The sequence below is a fragment of the Excalfactoria chinensis genome, chromosome 26 (genome assembly GCF_039878825.1).
Source record: "Excalfactoria chinensis isolate bCotChi1 chromosome 26, bCotChi1.hap2, whole genome shotgun sequence".
In the NCBI taxonomy this organism is placed as follows: domain Eukaryota; kingdom Metazoa; phylum Chordata; class Aves; order Galliformes; family Phasianidae; genus Excalfactoria; species Excalfactoria chinensis.
This window is the reverse complement of record NC_092850.1, coordinates 145,248-169,369: the sequence shown is the minus strand read 5'-3', so window position 1 is coordinate 169,369 and position 24,122 is coordinate 145,248. Positions and strand designations below refer to the sequence as shown.

General features: G+C 49.4%; 1 protein-coding gene across 6 annotated transcripts in view; it reads right to left on the bottom strand.

The window, feature by feature from the left end:
• CRTC1 (CREB regulated transcription coactivator 1) overlaps positions 1–18,432 on the bottom strand; it is a 36,333-nt gene extending 17,901 nt beyond the window's left edge. For 2 of the 6 annotated variants that reach the window (XM_072357298.1, XM_072357300.1), the window contains exons 1-6: positions 18,226–18,432; positions 5,844–5,960; positions 4,409–4,456; positions 1,682–1,819; positions 860–921; positions 175–269 (exon numbers count right to left, since the gene is read on the bottom strand). In XM_072357298.1, the coding sequence (XP_072213399.1) occupies positions 175–269; positions 860–921; positions 1,682–1,819; positions 4,409–4,456; positions 5,844–5,960; positions 18,226–18,351 (586 nt within the window). In that variant the 5' untranslated portion in view covers positions 18,352–18,432. The remainder of the gene's footprint in view (positions 1–174; positions 270–859; positions 922–1,681; positions 1,820–4,408; positions 4,457–5,843; positions 5,961–18,225) is intronic. The other 4 variants (XM_072357296.1, XM_072357299.1, XM_072357297.1 and 1 more) reach the window with 3 other exon arrangements.
• Between the last annotated feature and the right edge of the window lie 5,690 nt (positions 18,433–24,122).

The following is a 24,122-nucleotide window of genomic DNA, read 5'->3' as shown; positions in this document are numbered from 1 at the left end:
CCATCAGATTACTTTGCCAGAAATCAAGTTGAGCAGCCTTTAATATTTCAATGCACCATCAATTTCCAGAATTTAATTTCTGGTAGCTAGAAATGTAACCAAGTTTTAACTATGAGAAACTCCTCGTCAGTCATCAGAGTCAAGGTGACAAATTAAAACCCATATCCTATTGACCTCTTTTCTGCTGCATGTCCTGCGATCCTCCTGTAAAGGACTCTTGCTGAGCTGGAGTCATCGTGCTCTGGTGCAAGGCTGAGTCGGAATTTGTCCTGAGGGGAAGACACGGGAAAGGAAAAACAGACCATCAGTTCCTTTGAGTGAATAATGCCCCATCTCAGATAAACAGGACCGTCTACATTTGCACTGCGTTCAAACCCAAAACCTATCTTTGGGAAATACCAGGCATCGTTTCTTTGGGAAACAATCAATTTACAGATTGAATCAGTTTGAGGTTGAAAAGTCGTGGTTTCAATAACGGGATTGAGAGGGACACAGGAAAAGCTGTTTGCCACAGCTAGGAAATTATTTGATATGCTTTGATGAGATGGAGCACGATCCAATAACTCGGCTCAAGCTGAAAGCTTCTTACACATCCTCTGGTTATGCCAATCCTTAAAGGAAAGCATTCCTGCAGCACAGGGAGGGAAAAACGACCTTTAAGAAGATCACAGCAGCTGACACCTCGATCTTAAAGGCCGGATATCTGAATGAATAAGCACAATAGAAAAGAAGAACGCCAGCACCACACCCTGTGAATGGTGGCAGCTCACACCACTGGCTGCACTGGAGGGCAATGAGGCCGTACTGTATATCAGAGCTCCCCAAACCCCCCAGCCCTGCACTCTGCTGTGCTACCAACCTTCTCCAGCTCGTGTCTGATGGAGGCGACAGATACACAGTGCCATACGGACAGCTGTCCACGTGGGGAGGCAGTCAAGGGCAAGAACGCCTCTATATGAAATCCACTCCTAAGGAGTAACTCAAATTACCCGGTCAAAGCACTGAGCTCACACGAGACATGCAAAGCAGACCTCTACGGGGAACAGACGGACTTTAAGAACAGTGGAAATAGAAACACTATTTTGCTTGGTGGGACATTTAAGCAATGGGACAATCGTAGCCCTTTTACCCTTCTGAGCACCTAATGGGAAGGCAGTAGCCCTCCCCATCCTGCTTGCACCTCCCGGCCCCATCAAACCAGTGTGACCACGGCACATTCGAAGCCAGTCAGCAATAAAAAGCTAATTCATCTTCACGACCAGCAATAAGAAACAGCGCCGAGCAGATGTTAAATGGATGAATCAACCGGTCATAAAAGGCATTCTGAACTGCAGAGCATTATTCTGCTTTGGATCTGCTCAGTTCTGAAGGGAAAAACTCGGCTTTACAAAAACTGCTTTGTCTTTTCCATCAAAGGAGCTCAGTCCCTCTCAGCTCTGTGTGTGCCGTTACCCACACTCAGAACTGAGGAATGGCTGAAGGCAAACGTGCACTCTGAGAACAGGAGGTACTTACAGAGCAGGTCGCAGCTCAGAAAAGCAGATGGCAGTAACTGCACGGGGATGGGAAGCAACTCTGCTGACAGGTGAGGAGAGGAGGAAGAAGAGAACTATAAAAACTACAAGTGCTGATCCTGGTGGGAAGGGAGGCTCTCCCTGCTGCCTCACAAAGCAAAGGATATTTGCCTGCCATGCTTGTCCACAGAGAGCGGGCGGCGGTGAGGCGATCCCAGGCGGTTTCGGTCCCGATAAACTCTATCCACCAAACCGTGGTGCCGAGTTGTTCTGCTGGTGTCCAGCCCGGATGACTGAAAAGGAGTCTGAGAGAGACGTGTGAGGTCATGAGCAGACAAATACACACACGAGCCATCCGCCCAGAGCTTATTTACATCGTACTAAAGGTTCTAGTACTTTAAGCAATAAAAACCCAGGAGAGATACGGACAAATGTAAGCGCCTACATTTTTATCTCCACTTTCACTCCAGCCATGGAAAGCAACCACCAGGGCCATCTCCCAGACAGAGATCAGAGGTGAGCAGAGGCAATGTGTGGGCTCTGCCCTCGCATCCATCAGCGCTGCTCTCCAACCTTTGCATCTCTATAACACCCTTAATGGCAGTGACAGCAGCTGCCCAGCGCTGCGTACATTCCTGGGTGCAGCATGCAGCATGCATCCAGAAGGAACATGCTGACAACCAGAGCTGGAGGAAGGCGGGCAGGAGAAGATGCAGGATGAAGATGCGCAGAGATCCTAATACACTCAGGACATCCTCTCACCTCTCCTTTCAGCGTTAAGGATTTTAAGGGGACACTGACAATATTAAGGGGAAAAATAAAAAAGAGGAAAAAAAAATAAAAAAAAACAAATAAAAAAAGCAGTTTCCTTCTTCCTCTGTCTGGAAAAAGTTACAGCATTCAGCATCTCCGGAGAGGCTTTTATTTCATTCAGGCTGCACGGTGAACCGAGGCGGATGGATGGATTCCCTCTCAATCTTATCAGCGCCTCCGTCCTGCACAGCACCTGCTTGTCAGCAGCCCATCCCAGGGACTGGGATGCCGCAGGGAGGGCAGGGAAGATGAATTCCCAAGCTGAGCTGAGAGCTCTCATTTCAAAAGCCCTTTGCTGTGGGGATGTGCAGGGAGGGGGGAAGGCAGCACCGACCGCTGACCTCCACTTCCATCTCACCAGCTATAGATGGGCTGCACAGCCCTCTCCTCCCTGCCAATGCCGACAGGTTTGCTGAGTCCAACCCCACTTGCTTGGAAACCCAACATCTCCTCCTCCATCCAGGCACTGCATGCAGCAAACCCCCTGCCCTGCCTGCTGAGCCATGCAGCCACCTGCCTCCCACGCTCATCTTCAAAGCGTCCAGCTGAGGTTGCTGAGATGATCACCTCTAAGAAGAGATCTGTTTTGTGCTTATTTTGAATCGTTTTGTTTGCAACAACTCCTTAAAGCACCCTCCTATTATTTGTAACTCTTTCCTTTGTAGCAATGACTGCTTTGCTTCCCTCTGGACATACCCAGCCTGTATCAGTGCCCATGGACGCAGTGTCCATGCTGTTACCTCCCGTCCAAGGGCCAGCACTGTGTGCAGCAGAACATCCCCTCAGTCAATAAGTCAGCATCAGCAGAGCACAGTGCCTTGCTAACACACTCCTGGCTGCAGATCATGGTGTTCTGCTTCAGTTCCTTAAAACAAGTACAACTTCCTTGCACCAATAACTCAGAGATCTCAAGTCAGAGCATCTCAGTTTGAAGTCACTGCTTTAATCTCTGCTAAAAGTGCCAAGCAATGCTCCAGTTCTACCTGGCACCACGCAGAACTGACCCCCAAAGGTTGTGAAGCCCATAGATCAGCACAAGGCCAACAGGAGAACTTCCCCACACCAATGGTCTCAAGCACAAAGTGAACCAAAGAAGTCGGCCTGCAGCACACAAACTGCATTGCCAGACTCACCTGCGCCTCCAAAGGCAGCCAGTTTGCGTTGGCACACACAGCTGCAAGCAAGGCAGCTTTTCCTCAAGTTTTATGACACAACTGGCATATAAAAGCTTAACAAAAATCTCATCTGAGCGTAACCGTGGCACAAGGAAGCAAAGAGTGTGTCCTGCCATGGGGCTGCAATGAACCTGACAAAGAACTTCGAGGCAGTGCTGCTCTCTGGCTTTACAGGCACAGAAATCCCAAGCGGGTCCCTAACTTGCTAAAATGGAAAAGGTGGCAAAAAATAGATTCGAGCCTTGGGATGGATCCTTGGGGAAGGAACACCTGGAACTGCTTCTCTTCCCTAAGATAAACTCCGTGGTTTGAGATCAGAACCAAAACCCTGCGAAACACGAGGAAAAAAGTCCAAATGTTCACAGATAGGAAGGAAGAAGCTCAGAGCTCTCCAGCAACAGTGTCCTGTTAAGATTTATTGAGGCATTGACTGTAGAAATCAAAAGCAGTGAGGTGGAAAAGGGGGGGAAGCGAGGAACGGAGCCCAGCAGCCGCCCCTGGGTGACAAGCAGCAGGTGGGGAATCATTCTGCCCTTCCCAGTGGAGTTCAACATGCAGGCTAAGTGCACATGCTCAGAGATGGCTTCAATCAGGCCAAGACAGTGCCAAAGGAACCACCGTCTGCATCAAATGAATCCCCCATATATCACAAGGGATCACATAACAGACCACAGCGAGCCCGGAAAGGCTGCAATAGGAATTCTTATGCATGTTCCAAACCGGGATGCATGGCAACACCTGTATTTATGTGACAGACCAGCAACTCCTTCCCAGCTGGGACGGTGAATCAAATAAATACTGTGCATACCAGGAGAAGTGTAACGTGTGCTAAAATACGTATCTACCTGGGCAAACAGCACACCAGTTCCTAAATACGTATTTGCACAAACCTAAATACTTGTTTACCAAAGAGACGGGAACTGCTCCAAAGGTTTCTGCCAGAGCTCCGTTGTGCTGCAATGCAAAGAACCAAGATGCTCAGACACTGCAGGGCGTGCAGCCCCACGTCCTGCACGAGGATCCCTGCAAATTTCAGTGCATTTCAGCTTAGAACTGAAAAACCTGGAAAATACAACAACACGGCGCTGCTGCCCACCGCAGCAGAACCAACTTTGGATTGTATTTAGTTCTGCAGAAATCACATTAAAAACCTGGAGTTTCAATCTGTTCCTGCATCCTCCTCTTGTCTGAATGCTTCCTTAAGCTCCTTGCATTCTGATGCTAGCAGAGTTCTATGTAACAGCTGTCCTGTAACAGCCTGCAAGAACAACACTGCTGAAATATGGCTGCTTAAAGGGACCTGCAACCACCAGCCTCCTCAGCAGGGAAATGCTGACCAAACCTGCAAGTCTTAAGGCTAGGTGCCTGGATGGCAACACTGCAGACTGCAAGGTTTGCCATGTTAGGAGCTGCAACCCCTGCAGGCCCTTCCATCCCATCAGGAAGTGGCCGTTTGCCTCTCCTCTCCTATGAGGTTGAAGCCCTTCAGAACATCCCTGAATTCAGCTGCCCACACAGACTTCAGAAAAGCCCCGTCAGCAGCCACCATCAATGACTTCTCATTAAGCCTTCATCGGAAAACCGCAACCTACAGCATTTATTTCTCACCACATCCTTGCGAGATAAAAGGTGCTACTACTCAAACAAGGTGATCTAATACACAAGTTTTAATTACTTTAAGCACCCCGGGCCAATCAAATACAGAAATCAGGAGTCCCAGAAGTACAGACTCTAATCCTATCCATTGCACAACACCTTCTAACACAGACAGCACAACACTGTACAAACCCTGATCTCCTGCTCCCAGGGTCACAGCAGCAGCTGGTACATCCCTATGCTTAACTTCACTGCCAGCCCAAAGCAATCTGACAGTTCTGGATGTGTTTTGCCCCATTCTCCCTCTCCTCCCTCCAACCCTAAAATCCCACACATTATTCCCATGCAATATGCACACTGCCCTGGGCTGCATTCTTTAGCACTTCCTTCTACCAACACTCACCACAGCACCTCACTTTATCTCCTTCTCCTCCTGTTTCCAGTCTACAGCACTTGTACAGAAGATCTCACTGTCAATTTGGTTCTACACCATGAATGACTGCTGATGAAACTGCATTGCCCCTCCTTGGTCCTGACACAAACAGAACGCAACCAAGGACAGCAGAGCTAACTCCTACCACCAGATCTCTCCACTCATCCCATACACAACTATACTCCATCCAAGAGAAAAAAAGCAACTATTTCTACAGCAGAGTTGAGTGTTGGGGCTGCGGTGCAGAGCTCTGAACCAGCAGCTACTGACCAAACATATAATGTAGAATAGAGGCACCCCAATCAGACTCACCTGGAAGGGCAGATCCATGGCACTGTTTCCAATCTGATTCACATTTGGCAGCGACCCACCGTAGTACTGGCCACGACTCTGTCCCAGTTGCAAATATTGGGTTTTCTGCAGCTGTAACTATAAGAAAACAAGGAGGAAAGTGTAAGGGGTAACACAGTACAGATAGGTCCCCTGCCACACAGAACCTGTGTGACAGCACACAGGGATCACTGTGAAGTCAGCAATCACATTCCATTTCAGCACACGGTCACCTGCTGCACTGCAAGGCAGGTGTAAAGAACCCCTGTCAGTCCAGCCATGCCTCTAACATCAAACCCAACCAGCTGGGCACAGGTATGTAAGGAAGTCACATCAGCGTATGGAGCGTATGGATTAACCAAACACACTTGGTAGCAATCTAGGCAGTGAAAATGCTTGCTTCCCACCATCAGCTAAATGCTCTTGCTGTCTGCACCACGACAGGGCAGTGACACAGCTCTTCAAGACAAAAATAAAGCCACCGAAACCCTATTTTACACCTATGCAGTAGTTTGCAGCCATCTGAATGCAACGCTTCCACGCCCTGGGATGCATCTTCCAAAGCAAGGAGCTGCAGCTCTGAATTGTGCTTACATAAGGTGCCTCTCCTCCCACCCCGGAGCTGTGTTGTTCCTTGCTAGATATCAACTAGCTGCTTCTGCACTCTGAGATGCAAGAACATTCCTAGATGGGTAGCAAAGAATTGTTTAAAGACTGAGTGTTCAGCTCTTGGACTAGGTGCAGTGTGGTTGTCAAGGTACCGTAGTGTGTACATCAACAAATCTGGTTTAGTTCCACTCAAAGACATCCTAAAGCCTTTGCCTTGCAATGCCAGAATTGTGAAGAGCAAAGTTTGGAAAAGCACTAGAAAACAAAGGGCATCACCCAAACTGGATGCTAATACGTGTGCTTTGTTTCTTGACCCTTTCTCAAAGCAAAGCAAACAGCACTACAGCTTCACCATGTTGCCTCTGAGGTGGAGCAGAGATGTTCCCAGCAAGGTGAGGCAGAGCCGTGCTCTGCTCATGTTGGCAGTGAGGCTGAAGCAGAGCCCTGTGCTCACTAGTAGTGGTGGGAATGGGGCTGAGCAGTGCTGATGGTGATAGTACTGCTCAGGGAGGAGCACAGTGAACGCCATGCTGATGGCATGCCAGCACTCCTGGGTCCAAACAGGAGCACCTGGTGCACAAAGCACCACCCAGACCCCCTACACACTTTGCATTTCCATCCTCTGACACAGCACTACAACACAAGCACACACGAGAGCAGGGAAGCACCGTGCTGTGTTCCAGCCCCCGGCGCAGAGCTGCGATGCACAGCGTTGGAACGAGCTGTGCTTTTTGCCTGCTCCGTACATATGTTTTTGTTGCTACAAAAAGACTTGCTTGGGATGAGTGCCAAACGTGAAGTAAGTGCTTCAACAGGTGCTGGTCTCTCCTAAGGAACCTCCTATAAGACACGCTGGGTTGGAAGGCCAGTACAACGTAACAGGAGGTCAGTACCATTTGTCTTCCCACTGCACTTAAACATGGAAATGAGGAAACACGAGAGATGAAGAATTACAGCAGACCTCAGAAACGACCTGGTTCCACAGCTTTGGTGTGCCATTCATCTCACCAGCGCTCCCCTTCAATAAACACTTCTGGAGCTCTGTGCCAAAACTAAAAGCTATTGCTTTACTGCTATCCTGCAGGCTGTGCTTGCTCCTCTCCTCGGCCTGCTGCCTCTCCAGTGTTCACCATCTGCATTCATTCCCTGAGCCTTGAGAACTCAGCATGTCTCCACTGCAGCATTCCCACCCTTGTGCTCCATGCCCAAGGAAGGGACAGCTTGCTTTCCATGCAGCAATCAGGAACCTGCAAGCAACAACGTTAGCAATGTTCTTCCAGATACCGGCTGTTAAGGGAATGCATTGATATGAAACAGCTCAGTGCTTCCAGTGAAGCTGGGCCGCAGTTTGCTGTGCTTACAGCTGTGTGCAAACAGAGCCTTCAGTTACACAGGGAAAAGGAAGGAGAGAAACACCACCCAAAAAGCACATCCAGTTTTCCTACCGCCTTTCTATGAGCCCAGAAACAGGCAGATGGGAATCCAAGGGAGCATTTAGTACAATGCAGAGCATCACCTTCTTTAAATCCCTTTACAAATATGAATAGAACCTGGGGCAAATGGTGAAATTGTGAGCAGAACTCAGCTGTCACCAAAGGGCAGATCTGAGCCCAGAGAACCAAACCCCACCAGCAGCACGTCCTGCAAAATGCCCTTTTTTTATACACAGATTTGATTCCCAGAAGGGCAATAAAAGGGTGGAGTGTCCTTTCGACCAAAAAAATAACGTTATCTGCTGAGTACAGGAAGTCAGATTTCACGATAGCTGCTCTGCTGCTGCTTTGCAGTTTCCATTTGAAGCTTTCTTACCCATTTCAGCTTTCCACTTTCAAGGTGCTCTCTGTGTCTGCTAAGGCCAAGAAGCAGCAAAACAACTTACAAATGTGTTACCGTGTCTTAATTGGAAACTAACTTACGTTTAAAGGATCAACTCAAAGTTTTAAAGACCATCTTAAGGGTAAATTGTGCTGTACTGATCTGCACAAGGCTTGTCGGCCCGCTGCTCCCCATGGCTTCAGGAAGGAGATGAGGGCCTTCCCAAGGCACAGAGAGAAACTTCTTCCTGCCCTGTGACACAACAGAAGGGAGAGAGTCCAGAACTCCCAACTTGGCTTCTTTCTCCAGCGTGAAATTCAACATTAAGTCAAACAAACCCTCCAGACATGTCAGCACGGCGGTGCGATCCCAGCGCAAGTATTTGCTTCAAAGGGTGATTTCTTCCCATTCACAATCCTCGTGTTGATAAGAAAAGCAAACAGTCTTAAAAAGAATGATCAGTTAACATCCATTTAATGACCAGTTACTGCATTTAGACTTGGTGGGAGTGCAGCCATTAGAAATCACCCAATTAGGCAGCCAGCTACTACATTAAGAAGTTCTTTGTGTCTGAGTTGCTGGAACTGCCCAGCGGTTCATTGAATGCTGCAGCCACCACCACCAGGGATCAGCTCCTCCCTCAGCTTCACTATTTGCTGTTAATGCTCTGAAATCGTGTTATGCACTGAATTCTTGAAACATCTGCTGTTCAGCTTCTAAAATGAATGTACATCGGGATCTTAGCATCATAGAATGGCCTGTGTTGCAAAGGCCCACAACGCTCATCCAGTTCCAACCCCCTGCTGTGTGCAGGGTCACCAACCAGCAGCCCAGGCTGCCCAGAGCCACATCCAGCCTGGCCTTGAATGCCTGCAGGGATGGGGCATCCACAGCCTCCTTGGGGATAACTGCTCATTTCTTAAAGCAACCCCTTCAAGCAACCCACCTAGAATGTATTTCATCAAGTAAGGAAGGATTCAACAACCAGTAACACCAAGGAAGGGAAACCTGTTGGCCACGTTTCATTAACTGCAGTTCCAACACCAGAACACACGTAAGCAAAGGACAACTGTTCTGTTACTCCTGAATAATTGACCACTGGTGGCAGGCACGAAAAGCAAGCCTGCACACACAGAGGATGGAAAAAGCACAGCCAGCTTCCTCACCATCCATCCCTCCTGGCTGATGGAGTCAGGATTCACAGATGAGTTTGTTAAGGAAAAAGAGAATCCCTCGCAATTCTTTCTCCTTTGGGCTGTCACAATCAGGAAGGAGCTGCAGCGAGCCAGCTTTTGAAAGCAACTTATTTCCTGCAGTTTCAAGTACCGATCCAACAGCAGCAGAGGATCCAAATGCACAGCTGTTCCTCCCAGGAAGACTGGTAAAGGAAATGAAGTCTGAAGTGCAGAGGAAAGGTATAATCCGCAGTGATAGCAGCTGCTCCGTCCGGGCCATTTGGGATTTGAAATATTCCATCATTATAACACAACATTTTGCAATGGGGTTTTTTTGAGTTGGAGTTTGTTTTTCTTGTCATGAAAGAGAGGATTTTAACACTGGCTGGGAACAGACAAGTGCGGACAAGAGGAGAGAAATGTTTCCCTTGTTGCTGCTGCCAATCTCATTTGGCCTTATGGTGCTGTTACCGTCCTGGTGCAACAGATACTGCAGAGAAGAGGACGACCAAGCCAAAACAGGAAGCCAAACGTCTACTACAAACTAAGTGAAAATCACCACGAGAAAATCCAGACATAGGCTGTGAACCGGATCTGAACCCAGGCTTCTAGAACTGCTACATCATTGTTTACTCCTCCATCACTCCAACTGTCATTTATGTCACTTGCAAGTATTTGTTCCATTATCGCACTGATGTTTTGGGACACAGACAACACAAACAGCCCCGCAGGCCAGCCCAAATGTAGCCAATAACACCAATTCAAGCAACAAATATTTGTTGGGTTTGTTTTAGAACCGAGATCTGTTGCAATGCACTGCAATTCAGCAGCCACGGGAGCACAAGGGCTGCATTTTAGCCATCCTGCAGTGCTCCACAACAAACCCTGCTGGCAGCAGAGTGGTGCAGCCTCAGCACTGTGCTGCCTTTCAGAGGGCTGTGCTTCACCAACACGCATCCAAGGAATGATGGTTTTCCTTTCATAGAGGCTTTAGAAACTACCAACGGGATGTGACGTTCGAGCACCAGAACCAAAGGGACTCACAGCACGGGAGGGGAGGTAGAACTCTGCCCCTCCAACTCACTGAGCCCCCAGGAGTGATCCCCATAATTCAAACTGGAAAGCAGAAGCAGCGGATTTCTGCATGAATGAAACCATCTCGTTAGAGGACGGGGGGCAGCAAGCTGGCTAACTTCTGATTTTAAGTACCTGATTAAGCTGAGGGATTTCCTGGGACAAACACAAGGCTGCAATTCCAGCTGCTCACAGTAAGCATGAGGTCTCTTCCATAGGAGCACCAGCACGGGTCCCTTCTGCCTGCAGATAAACCTCGGCACACTCAGACTGTCCTGAATGATTCTGCGCTTTGGAAAGGAGAAAGGAGATGAGAAGTTCTTAGCCCTGCTGTCTGTGACAACGTGAGCCAGCTGGGGACTATCTGAAATCACTCCACTTTTGCAGTTATTGCACCTATAGGGCAAAGAACAGCAGGCAGGAGGACTGTGGTGCGTTGGGCACAGCACGGTGTTGCTGGGGGCTCTCCCTCAAACCCAGCTTGGGTGCAAATCCACACTGCAGAGCATACAGTGGGGACAAGGCAATGCTGCACAGAGCAGAGCCCGTGCAGCCCCACGATACAAAGCATCACTACTGCACACCAACCTGAAACAAACCTCTCCCAACTGGTAACCTTAACGCCGCCTTGCTAAAAGCATTATAATCCAGTTAAATAAATTTCATTCATAAGAGATGAAATATATACTGATCAGCAAAGCTTAAGCAAGGATCGCTTGAGTCCCTGCCAACGAGCAATCGCTGCACTTTTAGCACTCCAAGAGAGCCAATTATTACTCATGAGTTCATGATGTTTTCTTCACCTTCCTGTTGAAGAGATTATTTAAGACCTCAAATCACTTAACTGGATTGTTTTGTCCTGTTATGAGTCATCTACAAATTCCAAGGCACCATTAGATTCTCCTTCATGGGCTGAACCCAACTCCCCAGATTGCCTCAGCTCTCCAGTTTGGAGGAAACGGGGCTATAAAAATTACACCCATCCCCATCCCCCCATCCCCAGGTGTCTTCTAGAGTTCGTGTGAAAGCAAAGAGATCTCACCTCCTCGTATACAATTACTATTTATAAACCACCCCAAATCCACATTACGCTCCAGGCCAAAAAAACCCTTCTTCCTGTAAACCCAAAGAGACCAAACCAGAACGCTCCACCGCTGCAGGAAGAAAGAATAGCTTGAGGGGAGGGGGGAGGCAAGGGGAGGAAAGCAGCATTTAGCACTGAACTTTTGTTTTTATTTGTGATGTCTGTGTTTTATACCAGCAAAACTCCCTTACAGATCAGCTGCATGTAGCTGCCTCCATCAAATGAGTCAGGATGGAGCACTGGGGGCTGCGGGCAATGAACCCCCAGCAGCAAACCCTGCAGAATCTGAGTAATGATAACCATTCAATTTAGCACGCGGGCTGTCGCTGCGTGTTTAAGAAACACTTTGCTATTGCTGGGGGAACAAAGGTTTTACTGTTTGAGACTTCACAGTCACAACGGAGTCGCAAGGAAAAACAGGATACGGCACAACTCGCCGCCTTAAAATAGTGGCTGTTCCTCAGAGTTCTGCTCTATCACCGGGCAGGGAGCCAAGCTGAGCTACAATATGAACCAAACCTGATTTGCACTGCTTTGAAAAACAAACCGGATCCCGTGGCAGTTCCGAAAGCACCTCCCTTCAGTTCTGAAAGGCTCTCAGCAGCAGAAAGGCCTGAGCATCACCAATAACTGCACACAGCGCTTCGGAGGGGGCTTCCATGTGAAGCTCATTGATGACCTGATAGAAAATTCCTGGTGTATTTAAGCCCAGCAATACAGTCCAAGTCTGATAGTTGCCCTGGTGGTTGTTACTCCCTGACCTTAATGAAAGCACTGCTCAGAGCACAGCACCATAAGCACCCACAGCTTGATGGGCACAACCCCAAGGGAAGGAACGTCCACTATAACAAATTCACCCCCAAGCCGTGCCCCCTCCTTCCACTCAAATACCTCAGGAAGACTAAATACAAGCGGAGATGCCCTCATTAAGCAAGATAAAAATAGCATTTCTGCTCCGTTTTATATTTTTAGCAAAAAGACTGACAATTCGGTTACGTAACCCCACACGATGTGTAAGGGCTGGACCAGCAGGGAGTGCTGCCACTCGGAAGGGGAGCAGCTCCCAAGAGCACAACCAGCTCAATGCTGTGCCACTGAGCTGTGCCACCACGGCCTCAGCAGGTGCACAGATGTCACTTCAATGTTTTTTGAATGCAAAATGCACCCAACAAAGCAAGCGTTTTGCTGCAGGAGTGACAAACTGAATGGCAACGAGAAGTCAATGAGCCACGTGGATGAGAGCAGGGTGGAAACGTGCACGGAATGAGTATTGCCATAGAGCTGAGGGGAGCAGGGCCTCGTGGAGCTGGGAGGGAAGGACTGCAAAAGGATGATGGCCGGGTGCACAGATGGACAAGGGAGAGCCCAGCAGCACCACGCCAACCAGCAGCAGCTGCTGAATGGTCACTCAAACATGACCTAAACATGCCTGCAAGGAAAGGAAACGGGTGAGAAGTCAATGGGGTTTAAAACTCACCATCTTCTCCTTCCCTACTTGTTTTTCCCCTTAATCCAGCCTGCAGGGGACTCAGAGCTGGCAGGAAGGCTCTGCACCATCTCACCTATGGGATGCTGCTCAGCTGCAACGCATCCCCAAAGCAGCACGGCACAACCTGCAGAGCTGGAGCAGCATCACTGCCTCGTAAAGACACACACCGGGGGGAAACCACCTCTAATTGCTTCTCTTTGAAACTCTGACTGTTCAAGCCAAACCACGTGCAAAACAGGACTACTATCAACACTCCATCACAGCGTTATGGAGCAGCAATGAGATCACAACGGCTCCGGTGGACAAACAGGAGCCCTGCAGAGCTCACATGGCCCAACGAGAACCAAAGGAGAGCTGGGCAGAAATCTTATCCCCAGATATCACTTACATGGCACTAATCACCCTATGCAAATCATTTAAAGCGAATCGAAGCAACATTTTAAACTTTAACTCCCACGCACTATCAGATACGTAAATCTTAGCTAATGAGTTAATAAATACTTACAGCTTGGCTGCCACCAAGAGTTTACAGGAAAGCCTTTGGGACTGCAGGTTTGTATGGGAATGCACGTAGTATAGGAAACATGGGGAAGCAGCATGAAGGCTACAACTCCTTGCTGCCACAAAATGCACGTGGCTGCAAGCTGAGGCTCACCACCACAACCTGCCTGCTTCCTCAGCCCTGACTGCAAAGGAACGGCTCTGCCAGCACATCACAGTGATACGGGGGGGAAAGGCCAGCCATCACAACCAGAAATGCTCATTTAAAGAAGGCAATGCCTGTTTTCTTTAGCTGCAGCATCCCGTTGGCTGGGAAGTGCCCAACAGGATGCAGGCAGCACATCAGGCACGGAGTATTGATGGAATGCACCACTGGGAGCTGATGGATGCTTTTATGGAAACTGACTGAATTCAGCCCAAAAAAACACTCGTCAGCAATTAGAGAGAAAACCGAGACTAATATTACACCTTTAAGCCATTTTGTTTAAATCCCCATTGACCGCACTGGAGAAGATGTCCACTTTTTGCCCAATTAGCATCTCGTTAACCGCTACCATAGAGCGGCCAGAAGTGCTGGCTAATTTCCTGAATTAATGCCAGCACGTTATTCAGATGAATCAAGAATCAGCTCGTTATGCTGACTGACTGCTTGTCCACAGCAGGTTCAGAGCTCTGGAGTTTGTGGCTGTAATTCCAAGTCCATCACCAGCCCAAGGTGGAGGCCAAAAAGAAATGGGTGCCCAATGCTGAGAGCTGCCAGGATCCGAGCTCTGAGCACAGCTCACCTCTGTGATCCACCCAATGCATCCTCAGAGAGGGGAAGGGCTGCTGAAGCTGAAGCAAACTTTGAAAGGCAGCGCGGTGAGCAGCTCCACTCCTTCCTTCATCCACTGCAACGTATCAGGAGTACAATCACAGCTCACGTGCTGGGGATGCTGGATGGGAAGAGCAGAAGCAGACGGCCGTGTGTGGGAGAGCAGAAGCAAGAGGCTGCGACGTACCTTAGTGATGGAAGCATGAAAAAAAGCCATCGCCTCCTTGGAAAAACAACACAAGCAAAACCCGAGCGGGCTCCCAGCAGAAAGGCTGCCCTGCTGAGTGAAGGCTGAGCTGTGCAGCGTGGCTATCAGCTGTTTACCTTGGACAGCTCAGGCCAAGGAAGGAGGGCAGAGCGCTGCACAGGAACAGAGATCCTTTGTGCCCCCGCCGGAGCTCATCTTTACATCCACACCGGTTCTGCCCTGCATTAAGTCTGTCAGACTCCCAGCCACAAGTGCTATTTCAGCTCAGCACAGCTCGGTTCGGGGTCAGCAGGCTGCCCTGCTCCAGCAGCTCCCAAAGCATGGAGCTCCTAATACACTTCTGGGCCTGGAAACGTGTCAGCCCTCCAGCTGGGAAGGAACAGAGCTGAGCACCAGGCAGAGCCACGGCCAAACCAACATCAACAAAAGGGGAGCTCCCTATTGCCTGGAACACAGCTTTGAGTGAGCTGACAGCACCCAGCCCTGCTGGAGGGCCGAGTTCTGGTTCTGATGCACTCCTTCCACATCTTTCAGTCTCATCAAGGCGCCATCATGCAATCAGAATTCCTTCTGCATCAAACTCTTTTAATAAAAGGCATCGTCACCGTTAGTGTTTACCACTTCTTAAACTAGAGCTTCGCAGTGCTGATTGAAGAAAGCTTTTCAGCACTGCTTTGCATACTACCTACATCCGACGGACAGCTGCGATGCACAAAGACCTTCTGATCTCTCCTGCACTGAGCACAAGTCTCGTTCCTGCCTCTGCTTCAGCGCCAGGTAAACAAATGCCGTGCCATTGAAGAACAGTGGCTATCAGTAGAGCAGTTCAGAGCAGCTCACAGATGCTTTGCACACACTGTTGTGTGCATGGAGAGGCTGCAGGCAGTGCTGGGATTCTGCAGCGTGTTTCCAAACATCATCGTTCACCTGCTTTCCTTTCCTGCCTGTTTTCACTGCTGCAGCATCACGCATCCCTGCTGTTTGTGAAGCTGGGACGTTCGGGAGGGGGCTGCAAAGTCCATGAGAGGGAATTCAAACACAGCCCAAGCCGGAATCCAACAAAACAAATATAAATGATAAATGAATAAATAAGCGGCCCTGGAAACACGAGAGCGTTTCCAGCTGAACAAGACTACCTTTAAAACGCAGCTGACGAGCTTTAAAAACTGAAAATGCTTTAATGTTTGGCTCTTCAGATGAGATTTGAAGAGCTCAGCACTATCTGTGTCATCCTGCACGGCACTGCCTCGTCAAATGCAACTTTAGAAGGCAGCAGCAGCAGCAGCTTTGCGTGAGGGAGCACAACAGAAAGCAGCACGCATCCCTGAGCTGCGTTACAACAGGAATCGAGAGCAGCAGGCCCTGGTGAGCAGCTCAGAAATCAGCACAGTCCTCACATTTCATGCTCTGCATTAAAAAAAAATAAAAGGGAACAGAACCATCAGCAAAAAAAAAAAAACACAGGAGTCACACAGAACAAACTCCCCCTCTCTTCTCACCCACTTAGTTACTATGGGACTCGCAGAAATCTCTGGATTATAAACATGAAGGTCCCACTCACAAGACAATTAAGCAGATCCAGTGCTTCTATCAGCCACCCACCTGCGAGGCTCTTTGCAAGCTCTGTGGCTGCAGCAAAGCTGGAATTGCACTGGGCAGCTGAAAGACAGCAGTGTGCTGCTCCTGAGCCTGGCAGAACCCTTTTGAAACCACCCCCATTTCACTCTCAAGTGAGGTTTTATATATATATATATATGTATGTATGTATTTACCATCTGAACGGTGAGGACAAGAGACAAAGAGCTGATATTGCACTGTCTCGTCTCGGACAAGAAGCATTGCAATGCATAGATCTCAGGTGGACTCAACAGTTAAACAGGCAGTAGGTTCCCAAGTGAGAAAGCAAGGCCAGAAACAGCACGGGTACGCACAAGAAATGGTGGAACAGTAGTTTCCTGCCTCCGCTGCGACCAGTAACTAACAATAAAGGAGACAAGAGGGTAAACACTGCAAAAAAGACAATTACTAATAACGAAAAAGCAGCAGAAATGTTGGGCTGCTTCCACACACTGAGTAACTCGTTTTCAAACTGACAGCACGGCGCTGCCTGCCAAATGAAAATGAGAGCAAACAGCAAAGTTGTGCTTAACCCCTTTTTGCTTTTCTACGGCGTTTTAAACCCGGATGAAATCATGGAATTCAGAAGAACTCTACAAAGGAGACATTTTACTCAGCTGTTCGGTCAGCGTTTCCATCACTTCAGTACCCAGAATCCTCAGACAACTCATTCATCTCGGGTCCTTTTTTCTCAGTACCAGGTTCTTGTACGTGAGATGGGTTTTGCCTTTGCAGACTCTGGATTAGAAGCACTCAGATGTGGGAGAAACCAGATTAGCATTACGGCCATCCTTATCCTGCAGGAGGCAAACGCCAAACTTGAGGGTGAAGAACCCACTGAGAACTGCAGAGACAGCCAAGCAATGGCCATTGAAAGGAGGATGGAGCTACACCGGAGGTTCAACTCCATGACTGCAAACACCTCCAAACCGTCCTTGCTGCATAACTCCAGCCCAGCATCCTGCATGATGCACCAGCAGAGCAGCCCCGGCCTCGCACCTCTGCAACCACATGCCTTTGTTTTCCCTCTGAGCAGCAGCACCAAGTGAAAACATTTACCCTGCCCTGACAGCCAGCGCTATAAAGGAGAGGTTTTACTGCACAAAAGGAGCTCGTAAATGTTCCTTAAGCAGTTGGAAGAGAAACAAAACCACAGAGACAAGCAGGTGAGACCAGAAGAGCTGTGAGAGCCGCAGATCTCAACCAGCAAACAGCATCCGATGCTTGGCCAAGGCACCCGTTACGCCGCTCGTTTCTAACCACGGGCTTTGCAGAGAGGCAGAGCCAGGAGGCTCACAAAGCACAGCAATTCGCATCCAAAGGGAACAGAATCAGAGCCACAGGGCCCAGCAGCTCCCCAACACCCATCTGTGGGTCTCAGTGCTCCGGAGTGGGGCTCGGGGTTCTGTCTGAGGGGTGGAGACCCCCCCACCCCCACCCCAGCTCCGGGTCTGTCTCAGCGGAAGGAAAACACCCTTTGGAGCGGGGCCTGTCACAGTGTGAGGGATGCAGACCCCCCTCAGCCGCTCCCGACCCCCTGTGGGGCTCCCCATGAGGAGACCCGAGGACCCCCCCCTCCCCACACACACACACACACACACACAGTAAGCCCCGCTCCGGGGGGCACCGGGACTCGAACCCGCGGCTCTCTGGTTCTCGCAGGCGGTGGGGGCGGCGCGCTGCCCCCCGCCCCATACTGAGAACATCGCCCTCCTCCCCCCACCGCCAGGGGGCGCTGTTCGCCGCCCCGCCCGCACCGCTACCCCCGGGGCCGGGGGGCGCCGCCGCCGCCGCCGCCGCCCTTCCTCCTCATCATCCTCCTCATCATCCTCCTCCTCTTCCTCCCTCCTCCTCCCGCCCTCCCACCACACCCGCTGCCACCACCGGGGGCGCGCGCCGGGCAGCGGCGTGTTGTGGAGATGGGGGGGGGGGAGGAGGAGGAGGAGGGACCGCGAGGCGATTTGCGGCGCCGTCTCACCCGGTGGGCGCGGGTCAGGCTCAAGTCCTTCATGACCTCCTCGAAGGCCGCCGTCTCCTCCGCCTGCTTCTGGTTGTGCAGCGCGATCTTCTCGCTGAATTTCCGCGGGTTGTTCGAGGCCGCCATCTTCCCCCGTCCGCATCCCCCTCCCCGCGCCGGAGGGGGCGAGGCGCATGCGCCGGGAGGGCCGGACGGGCGGGCGGAGGAGCTCAAAGCGCATGCGCGACCGAGGGAGGGGGCGGCGAGGGGGCGGAGGGACGCATGCGCGGAGGCGGCGGCGGCGAGAGCGGGAGGCGGGGCCTGAAGCCGCGCGTGCGCAGTAGAGGGGCTTCCCTCGACGGCGGGGTGAGGAGGGGGCGCGCGACGCGCATGCGCGCTGAGGCGCTCGGCTGTCGCTCGGTGCCCGCCGCCCTCAGCGCTGCGAGGAGGCCGCGCCGTTCTCCGTTATGGAGCGGCTCCCGTTGAACCGCAGCGAGGAATAAGTTGCGTATTCCTACCAAGCCGTGCACGTTGGAAGCAAAAGCGAGCAAATAAACGAGAAAAGCTGGTTATTTTTTACGCCTGGTTGTGGAGAGTGATAGTTAACGGCCTAAAGAAAATGGAGGCCGGAGGCTCGGCGCCTCACACAGCACTGAGGGGGGGAAGGATGGAGCCTGCAGGCCGCAGCTGGCTGAGCTCAATGGGAGCACAGGCACGTTGGGATGAGCACAAGCAGCATCAGCAGGCCGGTGTCTTCATCGAGGTACGGATGAGCTGACAGACACAGCCCTCCAGGTCTCCAAACCCCATCTGAGGCTGCTTTGATTCCAGCTGCAAAGTGCTGCGATAGGTGAGAAGCACCGTTAGGCTGTAATAAATCCTGACAGACCCGCTGCCTCACGCCCACACGCTGCCCTTTACACTTATAAAGCAACAGAGAGAAAACCAGGTGCTCCCTCGCTTTGCTGCATCACTTCAGCCCCGAGCAGCCCTTCCTCCTGTAACCCAACCCTGGGATATCAGAGCAAAGCAATCAGATGCTGCTCTCACTTCCACTATCGATCACCTCAGCGGCCCCGTTTTAGTGGGTTTATCAGCCACTGATAAGCACTTCCTGCCCACGTAAAAATAGATTGTAATTATCCATCGCTGCAAGGCTGCGGGAGATGGATGGATGGATGGATGAAACTCAGCTCAGCAACCGTCAGGTGAGCGTTAGCAATAAAGTCTCGCCCTGCTCTAGATTCTAGCTGCCAGCTTGCACTCTATAAAGTTTATAATGTGAGGAGAAGGGAGCTGGGGCTTAGAAGACCATCCAGGCCATTTCCTTGCAGGATCAACCATGTCATTCCTGACAGATGTTAGCCTAACCTGTTCCTGTATTTCTGACCAGGCATAAACAGCCAGCACTCATTTGCAGATAAATACCCCCTAGCTGTGTACATGAACCTGCGAAATTGGTCTGTCGCACTAAAAGCATATAAACCTTAAGATTCAACACCGAGATACTCATTATCCACATTGTTTTTGCTTGAGACGTGAGATAACGATAAGTAATCTGTTAAATTGCACTGGATTTAATACTATAGGTGGTAATAACAAGCATCCACAGACCCAGCTGTCACTCTGCCTTTTGCAGTGCCAAAAGATTAAGTGCCTCAGATGAAACTTGATAAATTCTCCCCTCTTGGATCTCAGAAGATTGAAGAGAGTGAAATCTCCCCTCTGACGGCTCTCCAGCTCTGGGTTTGTGGGGAAGGAACGCAGATGGCCAGGCAGAAGGGGAGGGGGGGGGTCGACTTCCTCTCTTTGGAAGACTCCCTTCTCTTATTGTTTCGCCTGTGCAGCTTTATCAGATTGAATTCCATTGTGCAATCTGGGCCCTGCTTCTGATCTTAATGTCTCTGATTTTAAAACAGTTTGCGTAACTAACTTCTCTTTAATACAACACTTGTGTTTGCTGAGCTGCTTCTGGAATTTCTCACCCACTCACAGCTCCTCATTTTGGGGTGTGGGTGGATCTGAATGGCTGCTAAGTGCATGACCTAGCAGACAATGTAAATCTTGACTGCATTAAGACATTGGCAAGGAGACATTTTAGATTGGTGCCAGGTTTCCTTCTTCCTCCACTGAAGGAGATATGCCATGCCTTTGACAAAATGATGAGCTCATACCATAAGTATTATTTATGTCTCTCGCCGTCTTCACCTTGAGCACATATGGGGCCATGTGAGAACAACTTGATCTCACTAGAAAGCTGTGATGGGTTCCCCCGAGACAGCAGTTCTATCTCTCCCAGCCTTCCAGACGTGTTATGAAAAAGTTTCTTGTAAATGAGAATCAGAGCTTTGCTCTGAAGCAAACAAAGAGTCATTGGAGGACTGGGGTGTTGTGCTCACATCTGCTTTTGTTGCAAACAACTCCTTGCTGAGCAAGCTGCAGCTTCTTAAAGCAGATGCGGCCGAGAGCGAGCGGGTTGTAGGGAGGAGGTTTTGTTTACTTATCACTTGTTTGGTATCCTCTAGATCCTTCGGAATTGCTCTGGCAGATGAGATCCAGCTACTTCCATATTCTCCCTTAGAGGCTCCAGAGGAAGGTGTGAGGTTGAGCAGCTTACACAACAGCGCAGCAGTGCGAGCTGTGCCTTGATCCACAAGTAAGCTGACCTTTTTTTTTTTGCCTTTGCTTACAGACACCGAGATTTTGATCTCTCGCACTTCCTACTTAATGTTCCTGTTGACTGACGTTCCCATTATCCTCAAAGAATATCCTGTGAACTCCACAGAGTTGCGATGTTATTCTGAACTAAGCCCCAACTTGTGCTCTCGGTGGGGAACACTTTGTTTCACCCAGCATTGCTCCTCTTTCTTTCATGTAATAGATCCTTGCTTCCAGAGGGCAGCACCTGAATCAGCCCCTCTGCACCGTGCATCAAATCTGATGAGCAGCCCAAGAAAACCAAACTGCAGTCACGTGGAACGCTTGGCTCTGCTCTGCTGCAATGAGTTTGGGGAGATCCTTGCTCTGAGCACCAGTATTCCCAGAAAGAAAGCAAACACTGGCTGCTGAAAGATATTATTCTCATTTCTACAAGGCTTATCTTCTGGTGCTCTATAATACCTTGGCAACCCCACAGAGGATTCTGGTCCAGTTATTTTTCCCAGAATCAAGGCCTGGCTTCATGCCACACTGAAGCAAGAAGTATTCCCATGATGCTAAGGTGATATGAGCTGATAAAGTAGCAGCCACTTTTCGTCCTTCCAAAGATAACCCTTGAATAGGAGGCAAAGCTTTCGATGCGGGTATGCTCACAGTCAGCACTCAAAGGTGAGGCACCCTTAAGATTTATGTGCTTTATTGAAACAAACAGGAAACAGGGAAATACTTTTTAACCGCTGAGAGATTACAGCGTTCAAATTAGAAGGGTAGATCTCTCTGCTGCTACCTCTAAGCAGAAACGTGCTACAGCAAAAATATAGTACTATTAACCACTTGTTTCATTCATGGCTAATAGGCTTCACACAGTTAACTACCTGCCTACTTCTCTGGTTTATATCCCTGCGTAAAACCAGCCCCTGCTATTTCCAGCCCTTAAGACATATGTTTATCTGGAAGTTAAAGGCTCATCTTACTCATTTTTATGCTGAAGATATTAAAAAGGGTGAGGGAAAATCTGTTTGCAGATACTGATTAATGTTGGCATGAAAACTCGATGACCAGTGAGACAAACACACCAGTCAAATTCGGGCACCTCTTGAGTTTCAATCGTTTCAGTAGAGCAGGAGTGCCACAAACAGTCCATTCCTCAGCAGGTGAGTAAGCAGCCCCCACAGCAGTCCCACTTTGCTGGTTCCTGTGACTGATTTTGTTCTCTTTGCCCTACACAAGAGCATCACAGATTGCTCTATCAGGACTGCCTGGGGCAGCAGCACAGCGCTCTGTAACCAAAGCTTTTCTCCTGTGATGCAGCATTTCTAAGAAGTTCCTTTCACTTCTTGGATGGGAGCAGCCAGTCGTTCACTCCAACTCTAATTGCTGCTATGCATAATCCCCAAAAGGAATGTAACAACTTGTTTCTCACTGTGAAAATGGAAGGTTCTCCACTGCAGGCTTTAAGCCTTGGGCTGAATACCTGCCGAACATCTTGCCTGGGGTCAAGGTTTGCTTTTATGGTCGTCCATGCCTTGCTACAACGGGTGGACACGCTGCTAGATTAATACTACCAAGAGAAGCGGGGCAGAGAGAGTCCCTTTCTCTTACCCCATTAAGTGCAGCAGCTGCAGCCTGAAAGAACACATCAGTCATTCAGAAAGATTCAGATACCTGAAGAAAAAGCCTCAAGCACAGCATGGCCCTATAGACAGCAGAGTGAGGCTGCTGCAAGCAGCACAGGACACGTGCCCCAGGATGCACAGCACATGAGTGAGCATACGTGTGCACATGGGGAGCATCTCCACTCCCTCAAATACTAAACCTGATCCCCTTTTACCTGATAAATGCTTTGATTTTCTTCCTAAGAAATAGCAAGCACGTACGTTTGGCACAAGAAAGTTTTCATCATGCAAGATCTATAAAGCATGCAAAATGAAGGTCCAGGCATGCTAACTGCACCACAGGGCAAATTTCTCTTTTCCAAACCTCAGCAAAATTCATACATTCCTTCTAAATCCAGTTGTGAACCGCTATCCTGAAGGCACTAATACTGAATGCAGGTATTGATAGTGCCAAGCAGGAAACCTGCACCCATAAGGAGCCACGTAGTTCAACCAGAGCCCACAGAGAGGGGAAAATAACCAAGCAACCAAAGGAAAAAGGATGCAGCGAAAGCAAACAATTGCAAACCTTATAGGGAGACACAGCCTGATTAGAACCACCAGACAACCACATGTAAAATGGGGTTTTTAGTGCAATTTCAAAGCATTGTGACCGGAAGACGTAGATCAAAAATGTTACATCCATCTAAAAGGATGAATTCAGCTCTAGGCACTCCGGTGTTAATGTACTGCAACTCCAGTGACTTCAAAGGGATTGCTGCCGATAGAAAGCAGTGCAGCCAGAAGCACTGGCTGGGAGCCTGCATAAACAAGCAAAAAAAAAGAAAGATTTTCATTTTTTAAGAAGCCATAAAAAATAGTTGGAGCTAATTACGTGACAGGGGCCTGGGTGTGAAACAGCAACGGCAAAGCCTCGGGGATCAAGACAGGAACCTTTGATTCGCTCCCTTCAGCTTATGAATACTTCTGCTCTAATAGTTTTTCTTCTTTCCATTGCAAGCTGCACACACTGCTGCGATGCTGCACTCCAGAGGCCCCCACCGTTGCTCTGTACTGAATCTCAACCCTTTGTCTTACAATCTGAGGCTGATTTCAGGTTGCAGAGCTAAAGCAGCAGCTGTCTCCAAGCAGAAAGCCCATTTGGTGTTCACCTTCTGGAGCTGCAGCTGAAATCACGACCACCCTATGAGTAAAGTTTCAAACTTCCCTCTGAAGCTCCCTGAAGTTGAAATATTCATCTGGAAAGCACTGAATGTTTCTGAAGCTCAGTTATTAGTTTGGAACGGGAAACAAAAGTTCTGGAGCCCGCGGGCTGCCACCGTGTCTACTCAGTATTAAAATGCAGAGCAGAATCTGCGCTGCCTCTGCAGAGGAAATAACTAAGAAAGAAATGTCTGTGTTACATTCGTGCTCCCAGGTGAAATGTAAGATAACTGAGCCTCCTAGGAAGGCCCTGCTAGCAGCTCTGCTCCCTCACTTGCCTGACATGCTGACACACCCAGGCTAGACAGTAAATTTATTCAACCACATTAATTTCTCCTGGTCCTTAAGTCACAAGTGGTGAAATCTCATTCATTTGTGCAAGCAACTGGAAGATTTATTGTAAATAAAAGTTCTGCACATTACACAACTGGCTCAAAATCA